This window comes from Erpetoichthys calabaricus, chromosome 8 (assembly GCF_900747795.2).
Source record: "Erpetoichthys calabaricus chromosome 8, fErpCal1.3, whole genome shotgun sequence".
NCBI lineage: Eukaryota > Metazoa > Chordata > Cladistia > Polypteriformes > Polypteridae > Erpetoichthys > Erpetoichthys calabaricus.
The window spans coordinates 170,094,561-170,116,381 of NC_041401.2; the positions used below are offsets into that span (position 1 = coordinate 170,094,561).

Sequence of the window (21,821 nt, forward strand, 5' to 3'; positions counted from 1 at the left end):
CAATTCATTGCATCAGAATGAAACCCTGTGTGCCAGAGGTCGGAGGCAGATGCACTGCCAGCCATAACATCAGTTTGTTTAAATGTAATTGGCATTTCTCTCCCTTGTGACCATCCAACAGTGAGTTTCCTCGCCTTCTCTGGCTAAGGTCTTTAGAAGGAGAATGTCATGATAGCTAAATGGTTCAAAGCCAGTAGTATAACCATAACTCGGCTGAAGTGTTGCGTTCTTGGGAAATGTTCTTTAAGAATTATAGCCAAACCGAAACCTCTAAATGGCTTTGCCTAGCTAGAAGCCTATATGCATGAATTAAGTCATGCAGATATTGCATCAAATACAAATCACACTAGCACTGCTTTTAATGTTGACTTACACCCCAAAATAAAACTAGTTGATGGAACCCATGGAATTACCCGTGTCATTTTGGGAACTATGGCTGCCATCTTTGTCTGTCTCAGAGGAGCATGTGCTGCTAAATGGGCTGTTTGTCCACAGGTGTCCAGAATTTGGTTCCTGCCTTGTGGCTGGTCCTGCTGTGATAGGACTCCTGCCTGTATTAAACGAAAGCTGGTTCAGAAAATGGATGGCTTAACAAAAATATGGGAGAGTGAAGTTGCCAGATCATACTGTGTCTTTAAATTTGTTGTAACAACACTCGACAGATTTTTTTGTTTAGGTTTCTTTAAAGTGGCTACAACAATATAACATGGTCAGTTTGTTAGCAATGAGGAAGAAAAAGATAAACCAGAAGTGCATTCAGATGGACAGGCAGGTTAAGCACAGTAAATGTATTCGTAGATTACCTCCCATAGAAACAAGTTATCTAAACAAAAATGAACGGAGCTATACGAGCACACTTAAACAATAGATACAGTATCTCAATTGATGTTGTTGTGTCAAATGAATTAGAAATGCCAAGCGTAAAGTAAAGGTCAGTCCCTACATCTGGAACTCTGACAGATCATGCAATGTGCCCAGGGTTGATTTCTGATGCTGCGAGGATCCCCTTTGACTCAATTTCTGGCAAGATAATAAGGCGGGTGGCACGCTAATTCATCCGTGCAACCATTATCAAGCTCTTTTAATCTAATTCAGGGTCATGGAAAGAGTGTTCATGATCCTAAACAGATAAACCCTGCTCCACAAAGAGAAACAATTTTAAAACTTTACCAGTTAAAAAAAACGCATGCTTAAGGTGACATTTTTGAAGAAATAAACCTTGAAATGTTTTTTTTTTCTTTATTCCATACTCCCATTCTATAGCATTTTCTTTCTAGTAATCTTTTTCAAATACTTCAGTTTGTTTCGTTCTCTTTACTTGCAGACTAAACGTGACTGCAGGACACCTTCTCTACTTTAAAAAAAAAATAAATAAATAAAACAATCCTGCTTTTCTGCCATTTCAGCATTTTAGATTCTTCTCATCGGATGCATTTTTCTCCCTTCGGCTCTGACCGTTTTCAGTCTGCCTCTTGTATCAAACTTGACCTTTTTTCCACTTCTGGTGTATGTTGCTCGGATTTTTGCTTCAGAAAGTATTTCTTTCAAGGGTGGGCATCTGGAGTATAAAGACAGACTATCCTGTGTGCTGGTGCTAAGTCGTTATTTGGCAGGAGGGATAATCCTAAATCATTTAGTGGGATATCACTGATCACAACAGTATTTACTTGTATAGCATGTTTTCATACAAATGGTGTAGTTCAAAGTGCTTTACAAGATGAAGAAAGAAAAATATAAAAATAAGATTAGGCAATACTATATAACAAAGAATAAAGTAAGGTCCGATGGCCAGGAGGACAGAAAATAAACAAAACAAAAAAAACTCCAGCAAGCGTAAGAGAAAAAAACAAAATCTGCAGGGGTTCTGAGGCCAAGAGACCACCCAGCCCCCTCTAGGCATTCTACCTAACATAAATGATCTCAATCAGTCCTCATGGTATTCAGGCTTCACATGGAAGAATTTGATGATGATGGTCATGTGAACCTCTGACCTTCAATCCATCAATGTAGGGACATCACAGTGCTCTGATCAGGTGGTGGTGGCGCAGATCAGCACCATAGAAAACCAGAAAAAGAACAGCAGAAAAAGTTGGGCTTAGTATGGATTGTGGAGCCATGATTAAAATGATAACTCAATGCATATACAGAATATCTGGGTTACACTAAAATGAAGCTAATAATGGGTTTTTATCAGTTTTTTAAAGTGCTTCACCGTATTAGCTTGAATTTCTATCGGTCAGCTATTCCAGATTTTAGCTGCATAACATTAGAAGGCCGCCTCACCACTTTTTTAAGTTTAGCTCTTGGAATTCTAAGCAGACCCTCATTTGAAGATCAAAGGTTACGATTTGGAGTGTAAGGTGACAGGCATTCAGAAGTATAGGATGGAGCGAGATGATTTAAGACTTTGTCAACCATAAGCAGTATTTTAAAGTCAATTTTAAATGACACAGGTAACCAATGTAGTGACATCAGAACTGGGGTGATGTGCTCAGATTTTCTTTTCCTGGTTAAGATTCTAGCAGCTGCATTCTGTACTCCTTGCCATCAATTGTTGTCTTTTTTGGGTGATCCTGTGAGGAGTGCGTTACAGTAATCTAGCCGACTGAAAACAAAAGCGTGAACTAAATTTTCAGCATCTTGCAAAGCTATACATTTAGGTCCATAAATATTTGGACAGAGACAACTTTTTTCTAATTTTGGTTCTGTACATTACCACAATGAATTTTAAATGAAACAACTCAGACCCGGTTGAAGTGCAGACTTTCAGCTTTAATTCAGTGGGGTGAACAAAACGATTGCATAAAAATGTGAGGCAACTAAAGCATTTCTTTAACACAATCCCTTCATTTCAGGGGCTCAAAAATAATTGGACAAATTAAATAACTGGAAATAAAATGTTCATTTCTAATACTTGGTTGAAAACCCTTTGCTGGCAATGACAGCCTGAAGTCTTGAACTCATAGACATCACCAGATGCTGGGTTTCCTCCTTTTTAATGTTCTGCCAGGCCTTTACTGCAGTGGCTTTCAGTTGCTGTTTGTTTGTGGGCCTTTCTGTCTGAAGTTTAGTCTTCAACAAGTGAAATGCATGCTCAATTGGGTTAAGATCAGGTGACTGACTTGGCCATTCAAGAATTTTCCACTTCTTTGCTTTAATAAACTCCTGGGTTGCTTTGGCTGTATGTTTTGGGTCATTGTCCATCTGTATCATGAAACGCCGCCCAATCAATTTGACTGCATTTAGCTGGATTTGAGCAGACAGTATGTCTCTGAACACCTCAGAATTCATTCGGCTGCTTCTGTCCTGTGTCACATCATCAATAAACACTAGTGTCCCAGTGCCACTGACAGCCATGCACGCCCAAGCCATCACACTGCCTCCACTGTGTTTTACAGATGATGTGGTATGCTTTGGATAATGAGCTGTTCCACGCCTTCTCCATACTTTTTTCTTGCCATCATTCTGGTAGAGGTTGATCTTGGTTTCATCTGTCCAAAGAATGTTTTCCCAGAAGTGTGCTGGCTTTTTTTAGATGTTCTTTAGCAAAGTCCAATCTAGCCTTTCTATTCTTGAGGCTTATGAGTGGCTTGCACCTTGCAGTGCACCCTCTGTATTTACTTTCATGCAGTCTTCTCTTTATGGTAGACTTGGATATCGATACGTCTACCCCCTGGAGAGTATTGTTCATTTGGTTGGCTGCTGTGAAGGGGTTTCTCTTCACCATGGAAATGATTCTGCGATCATCCACCACTGTTGTCTTCCGTGGATGTCCAGGTCTTTTTGCGTTGCTGAGTTCACCAGTGCCTGCTTTCTTTCTCAGGATGTACCAAACTGTAGATTTTGCCACTCGTAATATTGTAGCAATTTCTCGGATGGGTTTTTTCCCGTTTTCGCAGCTTAAGGATGGCTTCTTTCACCTGCATGGAGAGCTCCTTTGACCGCATGTTGTCTGTTCACAGCAAAATCTTCCACATGCAAGCACCACACCTCAAATCAACTCCAGGCCTTTTATCTGCGTAATTGATAATGACATAACGACGGACTTGCCCACACCTGCCCATGAAATTACCTTTGAGTCAAACGTCCAATTACTTTTGAGCCCCTGAAATGAAGGGATTGTGTTAAAAAAAATGCTTTAGTTGCCTCACATTTTTATGCAATCGTTTTGTTCACCCCACTGAACTAAAGCTGAAAGTCTGCACTTCAACTGCATCTGAGTTGTTTCATTTGAAATTCATTGTGGTAATGTACAGAACCAAAATTAGAAAAAAGTTGTCTCTGTCCAAATATTTATGGGCCTAACTAAGTGATCTAATTTTTGCTATATTGTTGCTGTCCTAGTGATCTGATTTAATATTTGTAAGCTACATAAAAAAGAGTGCCAAATACAATCTGCATCATCCCATAATAAAAACAGCTGGCATATTTGAAGGTTACCTATGAACAAACAGGACATCCAGCAGGCCATGCCTAATGGTAAGGTCTTCTGCTACCCGGAGGAGGACGAAGATGATCAGCATAGCTTCCACACTGTGAAGATGGCCACCTCACACTTTTAGACTTTGCTTTGAATCCCAGCTGGGGCTTCCTTCAGTGTCAATTTTTCCATTTTCTCTCTGTTTTATATAAACCATTACTGGTGTCTCTAGTTGCTCCACCAAAATCCATAACTGCACCAAATTTCAGTGGGTGCTTTGCAACCAAATCAATTTGGATTAAACTTTCTTGCAAAGTTGTGCAACAGCTTAAAGGAATTCAAGGTTGCGCAACTCCCTGAAAATTATAATACACACAATGGAAAGATAAAAACAAGATGAACACGACATACCTCAAAAATAAGGCAAAGCCAAACACCTGCTACTGCCTCGCAGTCTCTCTTTACAGGCTTGGACCCTGTCTGTTTGTCTGTCTGGTGGGGCTAGCCCACCTCAAACTACTACAAAAAGGTGTGTCCTTGTCACTTTGAGGTGGCTTTAAAACCCCCTTCTTCCCTGAGGTCACTTCTGGGGTCTACAGAGATATTAGGTTGGAACTGTGTCCAGTGGTTTCTGGGGTTCTTGGCCTTCACGGCAGCCCCCACCCATCCTGCTTTCATGAAGGGGCAGCACGATTCCATTTATCCGATTCCTGGACTGTATGCTGCCCATGGGTTGGTGGGAGGAAAACAACTGCGCCCCAGAACCCCCCAGAATCAGTTCTTTCCAGTCTTAACCATAAATATTTAACACAGTTCCACCGTGCTTGGCTAGGAACCATGTACTGGCACCTAGTGGTCTCCTTGCACACTGTGACCCTTTTTCTATTTAGGTGTAGAGAGGATCATGCACCCCTGGCATTCTATGGGTAACCCGCCCTCTAGTCTCTTTGGAACCTTCTCTACCATTCCCGTAGTTTCAGTCTTTCTGTGGTGTCCCCAAAACTTTCACATTTTGGGCATTGTATTGGAAAGTGACAACTGCTCATTGGCCATCTCTTTTCTTTTTATTCCAGAGGGAACAGAAGGTGCTTGTCCTCAGAAAAGCAACAATTTGTTATTTTGCCAACTTGTTTGTACGCGTGGCAAACCCTTGACAGCCAGGCACTATATGGCAACCTATGCATATAAAAAAGAGGCTCATTCAGCTCAAAGTCATGTAAGAAAATCCTACTTTAGGCATTTTACTTGCTAAGCTGGACAGGCATCCATGAAAAAATAGGAATCAGTAGTTATAATAAGTTTTTAAGCCAAAGTGGGTAGCATAGTTACCCCTGCGTGTTATGAAAATGTGTGGAATATGGCAGCATGAATGAAGAAACCTCAGCCAAAGGTTTATTAAAGGCACAAGTGAGTTATTAGATATTCATTGCATCAACAGAATACTAATGAGAGAGCTCGAGGAAGTTGGCATTAACTGACTGGATTTTTCCAAAGCCTTTCATTTTTACTCGGGAAAAGACTCCCTAATTAGAGTAGCGGTGTGTTGCATGTTGATTAACACATGCAAGTAAGAATTTCACCATCCTCTGTACAGTGCACACATGACTATATATAATCTTACGAAAATAATTTTTTGTCACAGGATCTCCAAAACAGATACTACAATGGGCCAAGTACTTTGATGTTCAGGGAAATTATGTCAAGCAGTGGCCTGAACTACAGGGTGAGCGAAAAATGAAGTACCAAATTTCCTTCTCCAAGGTCATTGTGTGAGGTAGAGGCAGCCAAATGGTTTGGTGTCCCCCACCCCACTCGTCCTTTGATAGGTGATCCCTTGTAGTTTACAGTTGGCAACATGCCTTGGTCCAGTGCGCACTGTGCTTTCGCTTTCGAAGCATTCTTCAAAAACAACGAATCCATCATCACTACGCAACACGCCTTCCGAAAGTACTTCAGCATTCCTCCTAACAGTGACATCCCTAATCAGAAAATAATTCTTCTGTGGGTGGCTAAATTTAGGCAGACGGGTACAACATTGAACAGGAAATCTCCAGGCCATCATCAGACTCTACGAACGCCTGAAAACATTCAAGTTGTAAGGCCATCAATTTTGCAATCTCCCAGACGTTCAGCATGCAAACACGCTTCTGCCTTAGGCATTTCCAACACGTCTTTGAGGTGGGTTTTGCATGAGGGCCTTAATTTCCATCCATACAAAATGATGGTAGTACAGGAACTCACTGAGAGAGACTGGGAGAGCAGTAGAGAGTTGTGTGCAAACCGTTCATTGAGATGCCATCGTCATGTGCAGTGATGAAGCACATTTCCATCTGAATGGTTGTGGAAATAAGAAAAACTTTCGTTATTGGGCTGAAACCAACCCTCGTGAACTTTATCAGAGACCCCTGCACGGTGCACGTGTTACAGTTTGGTGCGCCATTGCAGAATTTGGCATTGTAGGTCCTTACTTTTTTGAGGAGGGGAGAGCAACAGTCACCATCACTTCAGAACATTACATTGAAATGCTAGAGAACTTTTTGCAGCCCAAACTAGAAGAAATGGATGTGGTGGATGCCTGGTTTCAACAGGATGGAGCAACAACTCTTATAACGTGGAGATCCATGCAAGTTTTGTGGGAGATGTTTCTGGGAAAGCTGATCTCCGTGCACGGTGATGTCGGGTGGCCTTCACGTTTGCCTGCTCTCGCTCTGTTCGATTTCTTTTTGTCGGGCTCTCTCAAGTCGAAGCCATACACACACCAACCTCAAAACCTTGAAGCCCTCAAGGATGCTATTCGCCATGAAATCGCCGCTATTCCCCTTGAAATGGCCATTGCAAGTATTTAGAAATCGCCTAGAAGATTGTATCGCTAATGATGGCCACCACCTTGAAGACATCGTTTTTAAAATACAGTGAAAAAAATCTATTTTGTATACCCTTTCTTGTGTCGTAATGAAATTTATTTTATCTTGTAGCATTTTTGTAGAATAAACGTTTGAAATGTGGAACTTCTATGATTTGCCCACCCTGTATATAGGTTTTTCTCTAATTTCAGTTTTCTGCATTGGCATAGCCAAAGGGGAGCTGGCTTTTTGGAATACACTAAGTTACCCACTCACTTTAAAGTGTCCATTCTCGCCCAAAACCCTCAAATTGTTAGTAGTCACTGAGGGATAAAGTCAATGGTCCAAACCGCTAAAGTGTAGTCAATTTGTAAGGTGACTAAGATTACCATTCATGAAGGGGGGGTGAGCAGCCTGGTAATCTGGAAGGCTCTTAGAATTAAAGCTGCAAGTCTGCTTAGGTGGTCCGGACATCTTGTCACCACAGACAGTAAGCAAGACACAGTCTAGTAGGAGGAAATATCAAGGTAAATCCAGGATTTGATGGGGAGCACTTTGTCATGGCTGCTTTGGAAATTCAAAAGTAAAAAAAATAAATAAAAATAAAAAAAACATTTAATTAAAAATTCTTTTCTCTTGAAAATTCTTCAATCTTGCTAGGAAAAGGGACATGTGGCCACAACAGAGCAGAATAGCCCAAAGGTTTCTCGCCATAACAAGCAGTATTGAAAGTGAATAGGAATATCTGGGGAATTGCTAGCAATTTTGTCTTTACGTATGCGACAGCCCTCTCCTATTCAATATTTAAACATTATGCACCACTGCACCTGCTGCAACAGAAGTAGCGGATGGGTCATCGGGCTGATTTTATGTTCTGAGGCCAATGGGGAATTGCCTGTTTCTACTGGCAGACTGGAAGCTGATTAACAAAGTTTAGGGTCTACAGAAATTAATTTCCCTACAGTACCGGACAATAGTTGTGCCTCTTATGATTACAAAGTGCTATCAAGTGTTTAAGCATTAGATAGATACTTTATTAATCCCAAGAGGAAATTCACATACTCCATCAGCAGCATATTGATAAAAAAAAAAAATTTCAGTAATGCATTCTACTAAATCATTTATGTCTTTGCAACAGGATGAAACTTTATGAAGAAAAAATTAACTGGCAGCCAAAAGAGGCACCAGCATACATCATAAAATGTAAATTAAACAAAGCAGGTCTTGATTGATTTTAATTCTTTATTTTTTTAATTTCTAACCTTTTTAACAACCGCCTAAAAGCAATGGTCACATGATGTACCCTGGGCCTAACCGAGGCGTATGACCCAAAGCCTGTCTAAGCGAGCACAGAGAAAATCGGCAAGTGAGGAATATGAAACTCCCCAACATGGACATAAGCTCTCTGACGAGATGCTCCCCATAATGATATGTTTAAGTCTACTAGCCGTCTTTTATTCACACATCAGTCTGAAATTCACAATAAAGTGTCACAGTCCTGGGACTGCCTGTATCTTTTAATAGTCTCGTTTATCCAGCATGCAGCTGATGGCACTTGGTGGAGTTCTAAAGGAAATGGGTGTGCTTGTCCTCTTTGGCCTGTATTGTTGCGGTTTCTGGCAGCGGTGTGTGTGTCTTGTCTGCGTTCCTCCTCCTCCTCCTCCCAGTGGTGCTACCCATCTCTTCCAGACTGAAGTCCCACCTTTCCCCAATGGCACACCTCAGCAGAGCCAGCATGCCTTAAACTGCCTCATCGGTGTCTCCGTCTCTTCCCTTTAATTGTATTTGCTAGTTTTGTATCCAGTTCTCAGTTTCATTTTGGTCTTCATAATAAATGTGTATGGCACTTCTATATAAAGTAAACACTACTTGTTTTATTGATATCATTAAGATTTTTGGGAGATGGCCAAGTTTGATAACAGATTGATAAAGAAAACTTTGTTAATAAATCCATTGTCTGCTATCTTTGTTTGGGTGGGATGGGTGCAATCATGAAGTAACCATTTGTATTTGCTAAAATGTAATGCCATGGGGGAGTGGAAAAGTACCTTATAACGTCATTTTACACAATTATGAGCAATGATGAACAAGGATGTGATAAAATACAGAGCTTCATTTTAGTTAGTAGAAGACACAGATCAGCTTACCTGATGTATTCTTACCTCAATTTCTATACCACTTGTTTGGTTATGCTTGTGCTTTCAGTTCCTAAAATCATCTTGTTAGATTCTTGGCCTACTCTGCACGTGCCAATACTACTACCGCTATTCTCTTCACCATGGGCTACTGACTCCAAAGGCATTTGATACTCTATTTGGGGTTTTAATGAGCTTAAGTCCCCCGCTAGCCATCAGTTCTCTTCCACTTTCTCCATAATACAGAGTCTATTCCAGAAGAATTGGTCACAAGACTTGCAACTATCCTCGGCAGAATGCTAGTCAGTGAAACACCCTGCAACCTTATTTTTTGATCGAAATGATGTGTGTGGACAACTAGTGGTGTGGCTAGCTCACCCTGTCTCCTTTACAACATGATAGGCGTCGCACCAACAAACCGCTTTAATAATTGTGCTGTGCAAACAGAACAAATTCCAGAAATTGCTGCTCAGCTGCACGGCGGGGATAAGGCCGGATTATTAAACACAGACATGAGCAGGACTTTAAAGAAAGAATGAGTTTGCTTTATTGCAGTTATGGTAGTTTGTGTAGATAGTCACTCAAGCCTGGACACGCCATCTTCAGTTCCTGTAAGCTGTGCCATTTTTAACAGGGGCATTGTCAAGGTTTAAAGTCACAAATGCATCCGAAACGGTTATGGCACAGTGTTGATGGAAGTTTTTTATTGAGGCGTGAGAAAAGCCAATCACGTGGCCTCTACCCAGTGCCCACCTCGAACACAGGCTTCCTCTTTAAAACTCATATGAGACCTTCTGGTTATTTTCCAAGATTATTCCCCGAAGCTTTGAAAGAGAGGCATTGAACAAATCTCTTCCCCTTACTGCTTACTCAGCCCTGCATTTTTCACATCCTCATTAAAAACAAATGGTGAGTTTTGCCATAGCGACCAACTGGCCCTTTGTCATGACGCAGCAATCCATTGGTCCCTGAACTCTAGAGATGTGCGTTAGTCCATGCAGAGCCTACGTGTCCAGCTGCTCGTGGAATCTGTAGATCTAATCAATAGGGTGGGTTAACATTTTTATCCATCACTCTCCGGGGAAAGGAGTAAGGCACATGGCTCTCTTTATTTTTTTATTTTTAAATTGTTCATTTTTATTGCTGTTGGCTATTTATATTTCATGGCCTTGAGTCTCAATAAAAGGCAGCAACTTTACACAATGTGACCAACCTAAAAGCAGTTTGTGTGTGTGTCCAGAAAAGGGATTCGCAAACTGAGTAGAAACACTTTGCTCAAAGAATCCTTTGTGTGATTAAAGTGGTCTTTCAGCACTCTAAGCGAGCAAGCATACAGCAGGACAAACCTGAGCATTGAACAAATTCTGGGTACTGTCACACTTGACAGGGATTGCGAGCAGATGTGGGCCTCACTGTACTCTTACGGCCTTGTAACAGGCGCCCCCACCACACCAACACTCGAGGCTTTGTACAGCCAGTTCTCATCTCACCGGTGCCTACACAAAGCCAACCCTCGCTCTCCTGTGACATCTCAATGACAAGTGGGTTATCTGTGGGATTGCACGTTTATAATCTCAGGGGAAGGGCTGCTGTATCGGACCGCCGATTGATTTTCCTATTGTCAATCCTGATTTTGCATATCCTCTAAATAGCTTGCTCAAAAAAAAATGGTGCTCAACAAGGACATGATTGTGCCATTACAATGGCTCTGTGCTGTCCTTTGCATAGTTGTCAGCACGAGCTATGATGTAGGATACTCATGTTTACGCTTTGCGAAGTTTAATTCTAATTAGGTGGACACAATAAGAGTTGATTTAAACATATGGTTAGTTGTAGCTGTGTTTGTGTGCAGGTTAGCGTAAGTGTGGTCCACAGTAGACTGGTACCTCATGGAGGGTTCATTCCAGCTTTGTGCTCAGTGCTGCCAGGACACTCTGAACGACACAAACAAGACTGAAAATGGATGAATAGTTCAAAAATGCATCAGATAGATACTTTATTAATCCCAAGGGGAAATTCACAAATTGTTTGCATATTGCCATCCCATGTCAGAAATCCCTTAGTTAGAAAGCCCTGCAGGGGTACTTACCCGGTCACAAATTACATTAGGATTTTGTATTTTTTTCTTTTAAACCCTCTCACCACGGCGGCCACAGTACACAGCTTGCTCGAGTATCCGGGTTTCTGACATGGTAAGCAATGCTGACAGGATTATGGGTCAGTGTTTAATGATGTGCTGTTTACTTTTCTTTCAAACACAAATGACCTTTTTAACCTTTATTTTTTTTTCCCCTCTCTCATTGTAGCAACTGACACTTCCGCTGATGGTAGCAGTAGGAGCAGCTGTGATTGGATCATTACAGTTTGGATACAACGCAGGTGTGATCAACGCTCCTCAAAAGGTATATCCCAAATTAACAATCCTATGTTTAATTCCTTGGCCATTCACCGGACTCCCTCTAACGTACCAGGGCGCTGCTTTGGAGGAATTGGGAAGCAACAGTACATGTTGCTGACCACGTCTTCCTGACAGTGTCGCCTGATTGGAGATTAAGGCAGTTGAAAGCAGATTAAGGGATTATGCACTATTATTAAAAATCCAAGTCCTTGGGCAACAATGCCCTCAACATCCTACATCTTCAGAGTTTAGTGCCACACTCCTGTGTCACTTCTTTTCATGTCTGTGTGTCAGTGGATTGTAAACAGCTGCAAGCCACTAAAGTCACCATTTTCCAAGATGACCCTACATTATTCCCTGTGTCCCTAGAGACCCATGGGATTTTGCATTTTCAGTCTTGTCTTTCATTAATCACAATGCAGCAAAATGCCAATAGGTTTACTAAAAAACAAGGTACAGGGATTAAAAATGAGACAAGTGAATGTACCAATCCAATAAGGGCCAGGGAACTGTATAGCCTGCTGGGAAAGCTGGCACATACCCAAGATCTAATAAGTAATGCCAGACTAATTAGTGGAAATATATTGTGATTTTGGTCATTGCACACAATAGGCACATGCCCAGTGTTTAAAGACACTTAAAACACATAAAGCCAGGGAGTGGTCTTCAGGTGGCACATTTTAATTCTGTCCCCATCCCTTTTTCGTGGTGTGCCAGATTTTTGTAGTAGGCTGGAAGAACAGCTTCAATCTTCTTAAAGAACATTATCTGTGTTTCTGGCCCCAATTTTTACATCGCCTCTTTCCAAACCTTTTGGCATTCTCAGAGGTTCAAATCCATTTGTTCCATGCCCTCCATCACAATTCACCCTTTGAATCAGCCTTCCTCTTGGCCTCACCACCACTTCACAGTGTCTTTCGCCAGCCTAACTTCATTATCCCAGACATCTTTCCCTCCACACCCATTTTTGTACTTGACTTTTGTCTCCTCTACTCAGCGCTGTGCACATCCACTAGGGTATCCTGTCCCATTTCCTTTCAGCTTTGTTTTAAGTCCTACCATATTTGACGATGTGCTACTCCCATTCTTCATGCATCTTACCTAAGTTTTTTAAACTTTTCCCTCTAGTACCTGGGATGGTTTATTTAGAAAACTGAGTGAGGGACATTTCTCAGAACATCTTTCATGTACATTCCACCCTTGTTACTACAGTCGAGTCTGCAACTCCATTCGACATTTAGCTTGACACTTAAAAGTGTAGAATTCCCCAATTTTTTTTCCACAAGCACTAATTTTTACTACATCATCTTGCATTCAACTTTCACAAAATAAAAGTTCACATTTGTCACCAGGAAACTAGCCCTCACATTGTTATATACAACCTTTATTAGCTCACCTACGGCAACCCAAGTACAGTGGAACCTCGGTTCACGAACGTCTCGGTACACGTACAACTCAGTTTACGACCAAAAAGTTCGCCAAACTTGTGCCTCGGTTCACGACCACACACTCGGTATACGAACAAGCCAGGTTCCCTTTCGGTTTGTACATGTTCAGTCTCTCCCTGTGCATTTCCTGTGCAGCGGGCAAGAGAGAGCAGAGCGCGACACACACACACACAGGCAGCATGAGAGACAGAGAGAGCTGCGCGCGCCCGCGCACACACACACACACACAGGAGCACGCGTGAGAGAGGCGCGCACGTGCACACACACAGGAGCACTCTAGAGAGACACACACACAGGCACTCCAGGCTGGCAAAAGAGAGACGCACGCACACACACACGGGCGCGGGAGAGAGAGGCGCGCACACACACAGGAGTGCGCTAGAGAGACGCGTCGCACACCGGCGCTCCAGGCTCGCAAAAGAGAGACGCACGCACACACACGGGCATGGGAGAGAGAGGTGCACACACACAGGAGCACGCTAGAGAGACACACATACAGGCACTCCAGGCTCGCAAAAGAGAGACGCACGCACACACACACACACACACAGGCGCGAGAGAGAGCGAGCGAGGGACGCATAAGGTAGAGAAGGCTTGTTTTTGTTTTTAGTTCTATTTACAGTGATCGGTTCGTAGCCTGCATTGTTGCAATGTTACTTTTCTTGGTGGTTTATTAAATTAGGGATTTTTCAAATGTTCATTTTTTCCCGTGTGCTTAAAACTCATTAAAAAAGTGTTTTTAGCGAGCGGTTCCTAGCACTATAGCGCGAACTATTGCAGTGTTAGTTTTCTCTGTTGTTCAAGGTTTTCTCAGTGTTATTCAATGTTTTTACATTTAGTTTACCATTACGCTGTGCATTCTATGGTATAATTAACTATATTTGTGCTTAAAAACTAAAAAAAATATATATATTTACATACAGTTTGTTCGGTCTGGAACGGATTAATTGTATTTACATTCAATCCTATGGGAGAAATTGCTTCGGTTCACGACCAACTCAGTTTACAACCAGAGTTTTGGAACGCATTATGGTCGTGAACCGAGGTTCCACTGTACTGAAGACGAATCCTCCCCATGTGTTTACCACACATCGCCTAATCTGCACAATAACTTAGGTCTTTCCTGATTTTACTTTCATAGCTTTCTTTACCAACAAAATTTCCATGTCTGTTTCCACACCTGTAGTACTAGGGTGTTGTACCGTGTTTGCCATTTTGAATGTAGTGAGAAGTCAAGAAAATTACACCTTTCATGGACTAACTAAAAAGATTACAATATGCAAACTTTCTAGGCAACTCAGGCCCCTTCTTCAGGGAAGATGTTTCTACGCCTTAAATCCTGTCCCTTTTAACCACTGGTATGGATTCATCTCATGCCTTCCTTTCTTTAATTTAACTAGGGTCTTTGCCCCCTGCTCTCTTCGCTCACCAACACCCGGGCGGCTGCTACACGCTTGCCACTTCGCAGATCTGCTGCTCACGTATGGGGAAACGGATGTACAATTTAAACAGATTGTTATTTTCATGGGAATTGTTACATATGCATAACAGAACTAACTATTTTACATTACAGTGAGTAATTAACCACAGTAAAAAAATTGTAACATGCAATAAATTGAAAGAAAATTATGTTTCATGTTGTCTTAGAGATATTCGTTGCGTATTACGTTATCGTTCTGTTTGGCTTTGAAATGAACACGCAAATACTTTTTAAACTTACACTTTTACTTTAAAACTTCAGTAAAAACAATTTTTTGAATTAATTTTTCATCTATATCGCATTGAATTTTGATTCTGTGTTTGGACTTACATCGTGACAACGCAACATATAACTGCCCGTGAGTGAATATCATTTCTTTCTCTCTAATAAATAAACCAACTTTTTCTAGTGTTTGTCCATGTGATTTGTTAATTGTCTTTGCAAAATCTATTCTAACAGGAAACTGTAAACGTTTTAATATGAATGGCATATCAAGATCTCCTTTGGTGTCTAATGTTATCCTCGGAAGATGTACTACAGAATTGTTTGACCAATTTTGAATACAACTAATCTTGTCCCATTGCATAGCCCATCGCTCAGACATAAACTATGTAATAACATTACGATGCATCCTTCTTTCAACAGTAATTTGGCTGGTGGAAGACCGGACGGTGTTAACGTTTGTAGATATCCTACGGGATATTGTAAGTTGATCTTTTCATCTTACGCACCATCACCACCAACTGTTTCAGAAGAGTCTATTCATACACATTTCGCCAATTTACCATACAACCAATCAACAATTTTCGCATTAATTCGTTTGACTTCATTGTTTCTCGGTTCTAGGATTGCCCGCGTACTCATTTTCTTCTGTTAATAACCCTTCGGGATGAAATTCTTCAGTAAGATTTGAACATAATATGTCTTTTTTTATTGGGAACTTAAAGTGAGGAAAACGTAAAAATTTATAAGAGCTGAGAGCGCAGGAACTGTGTCTGATAAAAGCATTCACACGAATGAGAGGAGAGAGGACCGTGGGCGTGAGCCATTAACCGTAAATGGTTGAGAGGATGGCAGGACATGAAAAAATCTTTTGGCAATAGTCTTGTCTCAAGATTTTCTTTTATAATAGAGAGAAGAGACATAAACAACAGTAGACTTGCGACAGATGCCCTAAGGAAGTTGCACACATTTCCATTTTCAATTCTCCCCATCTGACATCGAGATCAGTTTGTGCTTCTTCATTCACTCCAGTGCTGACTTTTAGCACTCATGTTCAGCTCACTGTCTCTGTCTTGACTCTGTGAAATGCCTCGCCCAGTTCAATAAATGTTTATAATTCAACTCTCCTTATCCTGATGCTTTATCTACATTAGCACCATAATGACAGTTTTATCCATTGCTCCTTTCCTTGGCTTCTAATCAAGATGTGCTTAACCAATTCACCTGGATTCTTTTTTTAACCACTTTTACCGTGTGACATAAAACCTTGATCTTTCTAATATCTCCTGTGTTTCACTGAATTGCCCTTTTTATCTTTGGGGGACACAAGATCAGCCCGCTTAGGGTCACTGTAGAGTTTCCAGGGTCTGCTTGTGCCCAGCTGACTGGCAGCTGAATGTCAGGGTGGCAGGGAGTGGGTTGCCAGATCCTGCAAACATTTCCAGCCCAATGACCCCTAATGGCTCTGTGGAACAGCCCAGTGAATTACGTATGCTTTCTGCGGACTATAATATGCAATATTAAATTGACTACTGGTTCCCTTTGGAGTATTATGGACGAAGAAAAGCAGGGGGGAGTATTTTTCCCTTTCAGTTTTTTTAAAGAATAATGACAAGCATGTCCCCAATAGGTGTTTCTCAAAAAAAATGGTCCTATCCATGAATGCTTTTCCTCCTACAGACCACATGGATGGAAACACTAATGGGAAAAAACTGGATTTAGAAAATGATTAATGGAATGATGCACTGTTGTTTAATGCAGTTTTTTTTTTTTTTTGGTTCTAAGTGACTTGTTCTCAGGAGGATAGCAGTTAATCATATTATTTGCCTTGTGATCGATACTTGTTATAAAAGTTGCTGTTTTTGTTTTACTGAGATTAAAACAGAATTGAATAAACTGGGCACAGACGCCAGCAGTCAAAAAAAATATTTTGCATGTCAGGGTGCAAACATCAACTTTAGCTCACCTTGTACTCAATTCATAATAAAACTGTTGAGATTCTCAGAGCAGTAATGCAGTATAGAGGCAAGGAGGGCCTGTCAGAATATTTTTAGAGCTGAGATAAAGAAAATGGTGTCTAACATATGCAGCTTTTAAACTCTACTAATATGTTAGTTGAAATGAACTACTGAAGGCACTTGTTCTTCAACCCAAAGACTTGAGTACGCTCAAATTGGGGTTGGAGGGGGGGATAGGCACATACTACAAGGTACTCTATGTGTCCCTTGGTAATACAGTATCTGCTGTAAAAGATAGCCCGGCCACAGACAGACACGACTGCAGATGTCCAAAAACCACACTATTTATTTCTCTTTTCCTACACACAATACAGTACAAACACAGTGCCCAAAGACTCACAGTCCTTTTCTTTCCTTCTTCTGCTACCTCTACCCCACTCCTCACAGCTCCGTCCTCTTCCACCCGACTCCAGGAGTGAGGCGGCCCCTTCCGGATGTGCTCCAGGTGTGCTCCCTGATGATATCCATGCAGCACTTCCTGGTGTGGCAGAAGTGCTGCATGGGCACCCAGAAGCACTCCGGGTGTACCTGCTTCCTGGTTCGGCAGCACTTCCTGGTGTGGCAGAAGTGCTGTGGCCCAAGGCTCCTTAGTCCTTCGGGCGTCCCCTGGCAGTGGCCACAGATCCCCACAGGGTTGAGCCTTCTAGTTCCATGGCTCCCACACAATCCAGGATGGCTGCCCTCTTGCATCCTCTGTCGGTCCCCCGATGCTCCAGGTCCCCGGTCGTCGATCACACTGCATAACTGCAGCAGCCTGGTGGAGGATGGAGCCTGAAAAAGGACACTACTGGACAGAAGAGCATTGGCACACACAAGAGGCAGCTAGCAGTACTTCTGTAGTCTGGACTGATTTAAATAAAATATTTGTTTGTCTTGACTCTGTTGTCAGCCATCCATCATGAGGGGCTATAAAATAAAAGTAATGTTTGTTTCTGGGAATCATTCATCTTTGAGGATGCCGTGTGTCTCTTAGCAGAGCCATACAGGAAGTAAGACCTTGCAGACTTGTCCAAATGTGTGCTGTTTTGTATTTACTGCTTGCTGTAGGACTGGACACATGTCCCTAGGATTTCCTTGTAGTTGTTGTATACATAAAGCAGCCTTGCTAGGAGGTAAGTACACCCACCTTCTATAGAACCTTCTTTTCCTGGAAGGGAGGCCAACCAGGTGACGCCTGTGGTCTACTACAAATAGCAGCCATGTGATAAGATTACTGAGTACTTTAGAGCTTGGGGAATGCAGATCAGTACACCACCTCCTTTAGCACTGCCTCTGTACAACTCGGCCATGGTTTTGTGTTTACGCAATGAGGCCAATGCGTTATAATCACTCATGGTGCTTATTCTGTGATTAAAACTGCTGCCCCACATTCAGCACACTAACAGTGCTGGCGCTTCAGTTATTACGTTCATCAAATGCACATTCTGTTTTACCCGTCCAGATTTTTACCCGCTGACCCTAGCCAGTCAGTTACTCAGTCCTTCACCGACGTTAACTTTTACATTTTTCCTGTTGAACTACCACCCTGTGTTTCGAGTAATAGAGAAGAATTGGGACCACCTTAAAGTTTCACCAAATGTAGAAGGCATTCTTGTGTAAGTCTGAGTTCCCCTGTGAACAAAGATCTCCAAAATGTTGGGTCTAAATGAATATAAGATAACAAACTGCGGAAAAATTACACCATCCTCCATAATACATAATAATTGCAGTTTATTTTTAGCATATTTTTATGTGAGCAGAATCAGAACAAGACAGAATGTTAAGAATCTCTTCTTAAGTGTTCCATTATATAAAATGTAAGCAAAAGATTTTTCTAATTCACTTTTTTTAAACATTTGTTATGATCAGATGATTTATACAAGGAACTATTGCTTTGTCATGCTGAGTACTGCTTTGTAAAGGACACAGCCTGTGATTCTTTCCCACAATGCAGCAGTGCCACCAAGTGGACACATCAATGTGCTAGAAAATAGTGATTACACTTTTTTGTTTTTTTTTTATTTTTTTGAAGATGTTCTGCTCTGCCCAAGTGCTCATTAAAGTAAAAGTAAACTGCTGGGTAATTTTAATATTTCATTATATTATAGATAATTGAAAAGTTCTATAATGACACATGGTTTCAACGCAACAGTGAAGACATCAGTACTAGTACTCTCACGGCGCTCTGGTCACTGTCTGTTGCTATCTTTCCTATTGGAGGTATCATTGGCTCCTTCTCAGTGGGACTCTTCGTGAACCGATTTGGAAGGTAATACAGCTGCATGCATTTCTGTGTCTCTTAGTGTTTTCTGCTCTTGTCTACTTCTACACACCACTGATGTCAAGATACATAGATTTGCACTCTATATTGAATGCCATAGAACCTCTTCATTTTCAAGATACAATGGATGTTCTGATACATCTCAGCATGCAAACTAATGATATGGCCTAAATATTAAACACCTCCGTTAGATATGTCTTATGTTAAGCCTTATTATGGAACAGATTCATTTTGTAGTACTTTTTAAAATAATTCTTTTGCTTATAGAAAACTGATTGCTTGACAGTTTCTGATCTGATCAAAAGTCACATGCGTTAGACTCGCATTGAAGTCTGACCATTGGTCCTTTACATATTTCACTGACTTGAGATTTAATACAGAAAGTTTGTACTCTACAGCAGACCTCCTATTAAATTTATATTAGAGATACGTGGTAGAGCTCCTAACAAGTTTGAATATCCATCACATCTATACAAAAGCTGATTTCCTAACGAGTCCCATTATTATACACGTATATATACTACGGTCTGAATATTCACAGCATGTATATGGTAGCATATGTAAAATCAGGAGTTTATTTGAGACTGACTTCACTGGACTTTATTCATTGCACAGCACTTCTCCTCAGCAGTCTGATCGCCCAGTATTTACTACATAGTGTGACCATTAAGGGGTGTGACAGAGCCCCAGGCACGATTACTCAAAACTCCAGTCCTGGATTCAAATAAACATTATTTTTATTTTAAAGTACCTTCATACAGGCTTCATCCAAATCAACACAAAACAAAGCACAATTCTTTCCCCCTTTCCTCCCAACTCCTCCCTGGAGAACTTTGTTCTTTCTCCATTCCCTACTCTAAACTCCCCTGCCTCTGTGGAGTGCTCCCTTTTTGTACCTAACCCAGGAATACTTTCAGCACCCAAAGATTGCTTACAAGAAGCACTTCCCCAAGAGAGGGGACTTGCCTCCCAATACCTCCCTGTGGCGGCTCCCATGGAACCCAGCAGGTCAGCCCTACCAAACCACAACTCCCATGTTGCCCTGCAAGTAGCCAAACAGGGACAATGAATCAATATGATCACAGGAGGTAGCCTCCCGGTGCCCTTTACTTGTCCTGGCCTCCAACCAAGGAAAGGGAACACTAACCATACTAGCTGGGATACCCCCAACAGTGCCCATTATACTGGCCTCTTGACCAGGTAAGGAACTCCCATCTATCTCTGCAACATTTTCTATTCACCCTACCGGCACTCTCTTCTGTATTGGACTTCTATCCAAGTAAGGGAACATGGTCCACCTCCATCAGGACACCATAAAACACTTCTAAAAATGTAGTACTTAAATACTAAGTATCATAAGAACATGCAGGTTAAAATCAATTCGTCAAGGAACTCGCACAGTGTTTTCCTAATGTTACAAATACCCAACATACACCTCTCATAGCACACATCAGTCATGTAGTGTAATTCATCCCAGACCCTTTGTATCGTCTCACTGCTAATGTTTGAGATGACTGCAACTGTGCTTTCACTTATTTCACTCACTGCTACAATCTGGAGAAAAAGTAAGGGTAGCTGTACATTTTGCTACTGCACATACTACATGATCATAAGATACTTAGTTAGTGACTAATACCTTTTTCAAAGTTCTTTTTTAAATTACCCTATCCACACTAGTAAATTTCTGAAATGTTCTGTTGAGAACATTTATAAAAATAAAAATAAACAGTAATGGCGTACTGCACAATAACATGCAGTGAAAACACTTGACTTGAGCATTCCCAGTTTTCATCCTCTTTCTCTGTATGTTTAGCATTCGTTTGCTCTGAGGTTGATGCGCTTGCTGTTTCCTGAGCAGCTCTTCTTTTCTCCACCCTAGCGGCCCACTTCTTCTCTTCTTTCGTCAGCATCTTTTCACGTGAACGCTGATTAAGTCAGTGTTTGTGTTGTAGTTACTTAGTTCGTTTTCTTTCATTTTTCACTTAAGCTGGCACTTAAATCATTCTTGAGGCAGATTGAAGACTTAAGATATGAAGAGGTAGAGCAAGTGACGGCGAAGGTGGTAGGGATGAGAACGGCGCCCATACGCATGCGCCACCCTGCTACCAAGAGTTGATTCTACAATAAAATAAAAATATAAAGAGGAATAACCGTGGAGGTCAATCATCACCCCGAAAGTGGATAGTAGACGTCACGTAGTATACTTGTACCAAATTTCAGGTCAATAGTTCACACAGTTTGAAGCTAAAGGTGATTTAAAATCCTGAACAGACAAACGGACAGCCACGGTAGTGTATTATATAAGAAGATAAGCCTTAGGAGTTCTGGCTGTTAATATTCAGAGCCAAAGCAGGTTATGTAGTCAGTCTCCATATCTTATGCATATACGGTACACGCTACACCTCATGGTAAATAAAAAGGGATCTGCTGTAGCATATATATTTATATCAGAGTCTGACTGTCAAGCCCATCTGAAATCTCTTGAATCTATAATAAGGTAGATGTAATTAGTCTGAGCATTTGGTGATTTAATATTGCAGTAAATCACCTATGTAGTCTGACCAACGGCTATACCTTTTGTGCAGTAGATTGGCCTG

At 41.3% G+C, this 21,821-nt stretch overlaps 1 protein-coding gene across 1 annotated transcript in view; it reads left to right on the forward strand.

The window, feature by feature from the left end:
- Positions 1 to 21,821, forward strand: part of LOC114656270 (solute carrier family 2, facilitated glucose transporter member 1-like) — a 52,237-nt gene that overhangs the window by 19,937 nt on the left and 10,479 nt on the right. The window contains exons 2-3 of the mRNA XM_051931124.1: positions 11,705 to 11,800; positions 19,052 to 19,212. Coding sequence (XP_051787084.1) covers positions 11,705 to 11,800; positions 19,052 to 19,212 — 257 coding nt within the window. The remainder of the gene's footprint in view (positions 1 to 11,704; positions 11,801 to 19,051; positions 19,213 to 21,821) is intronic.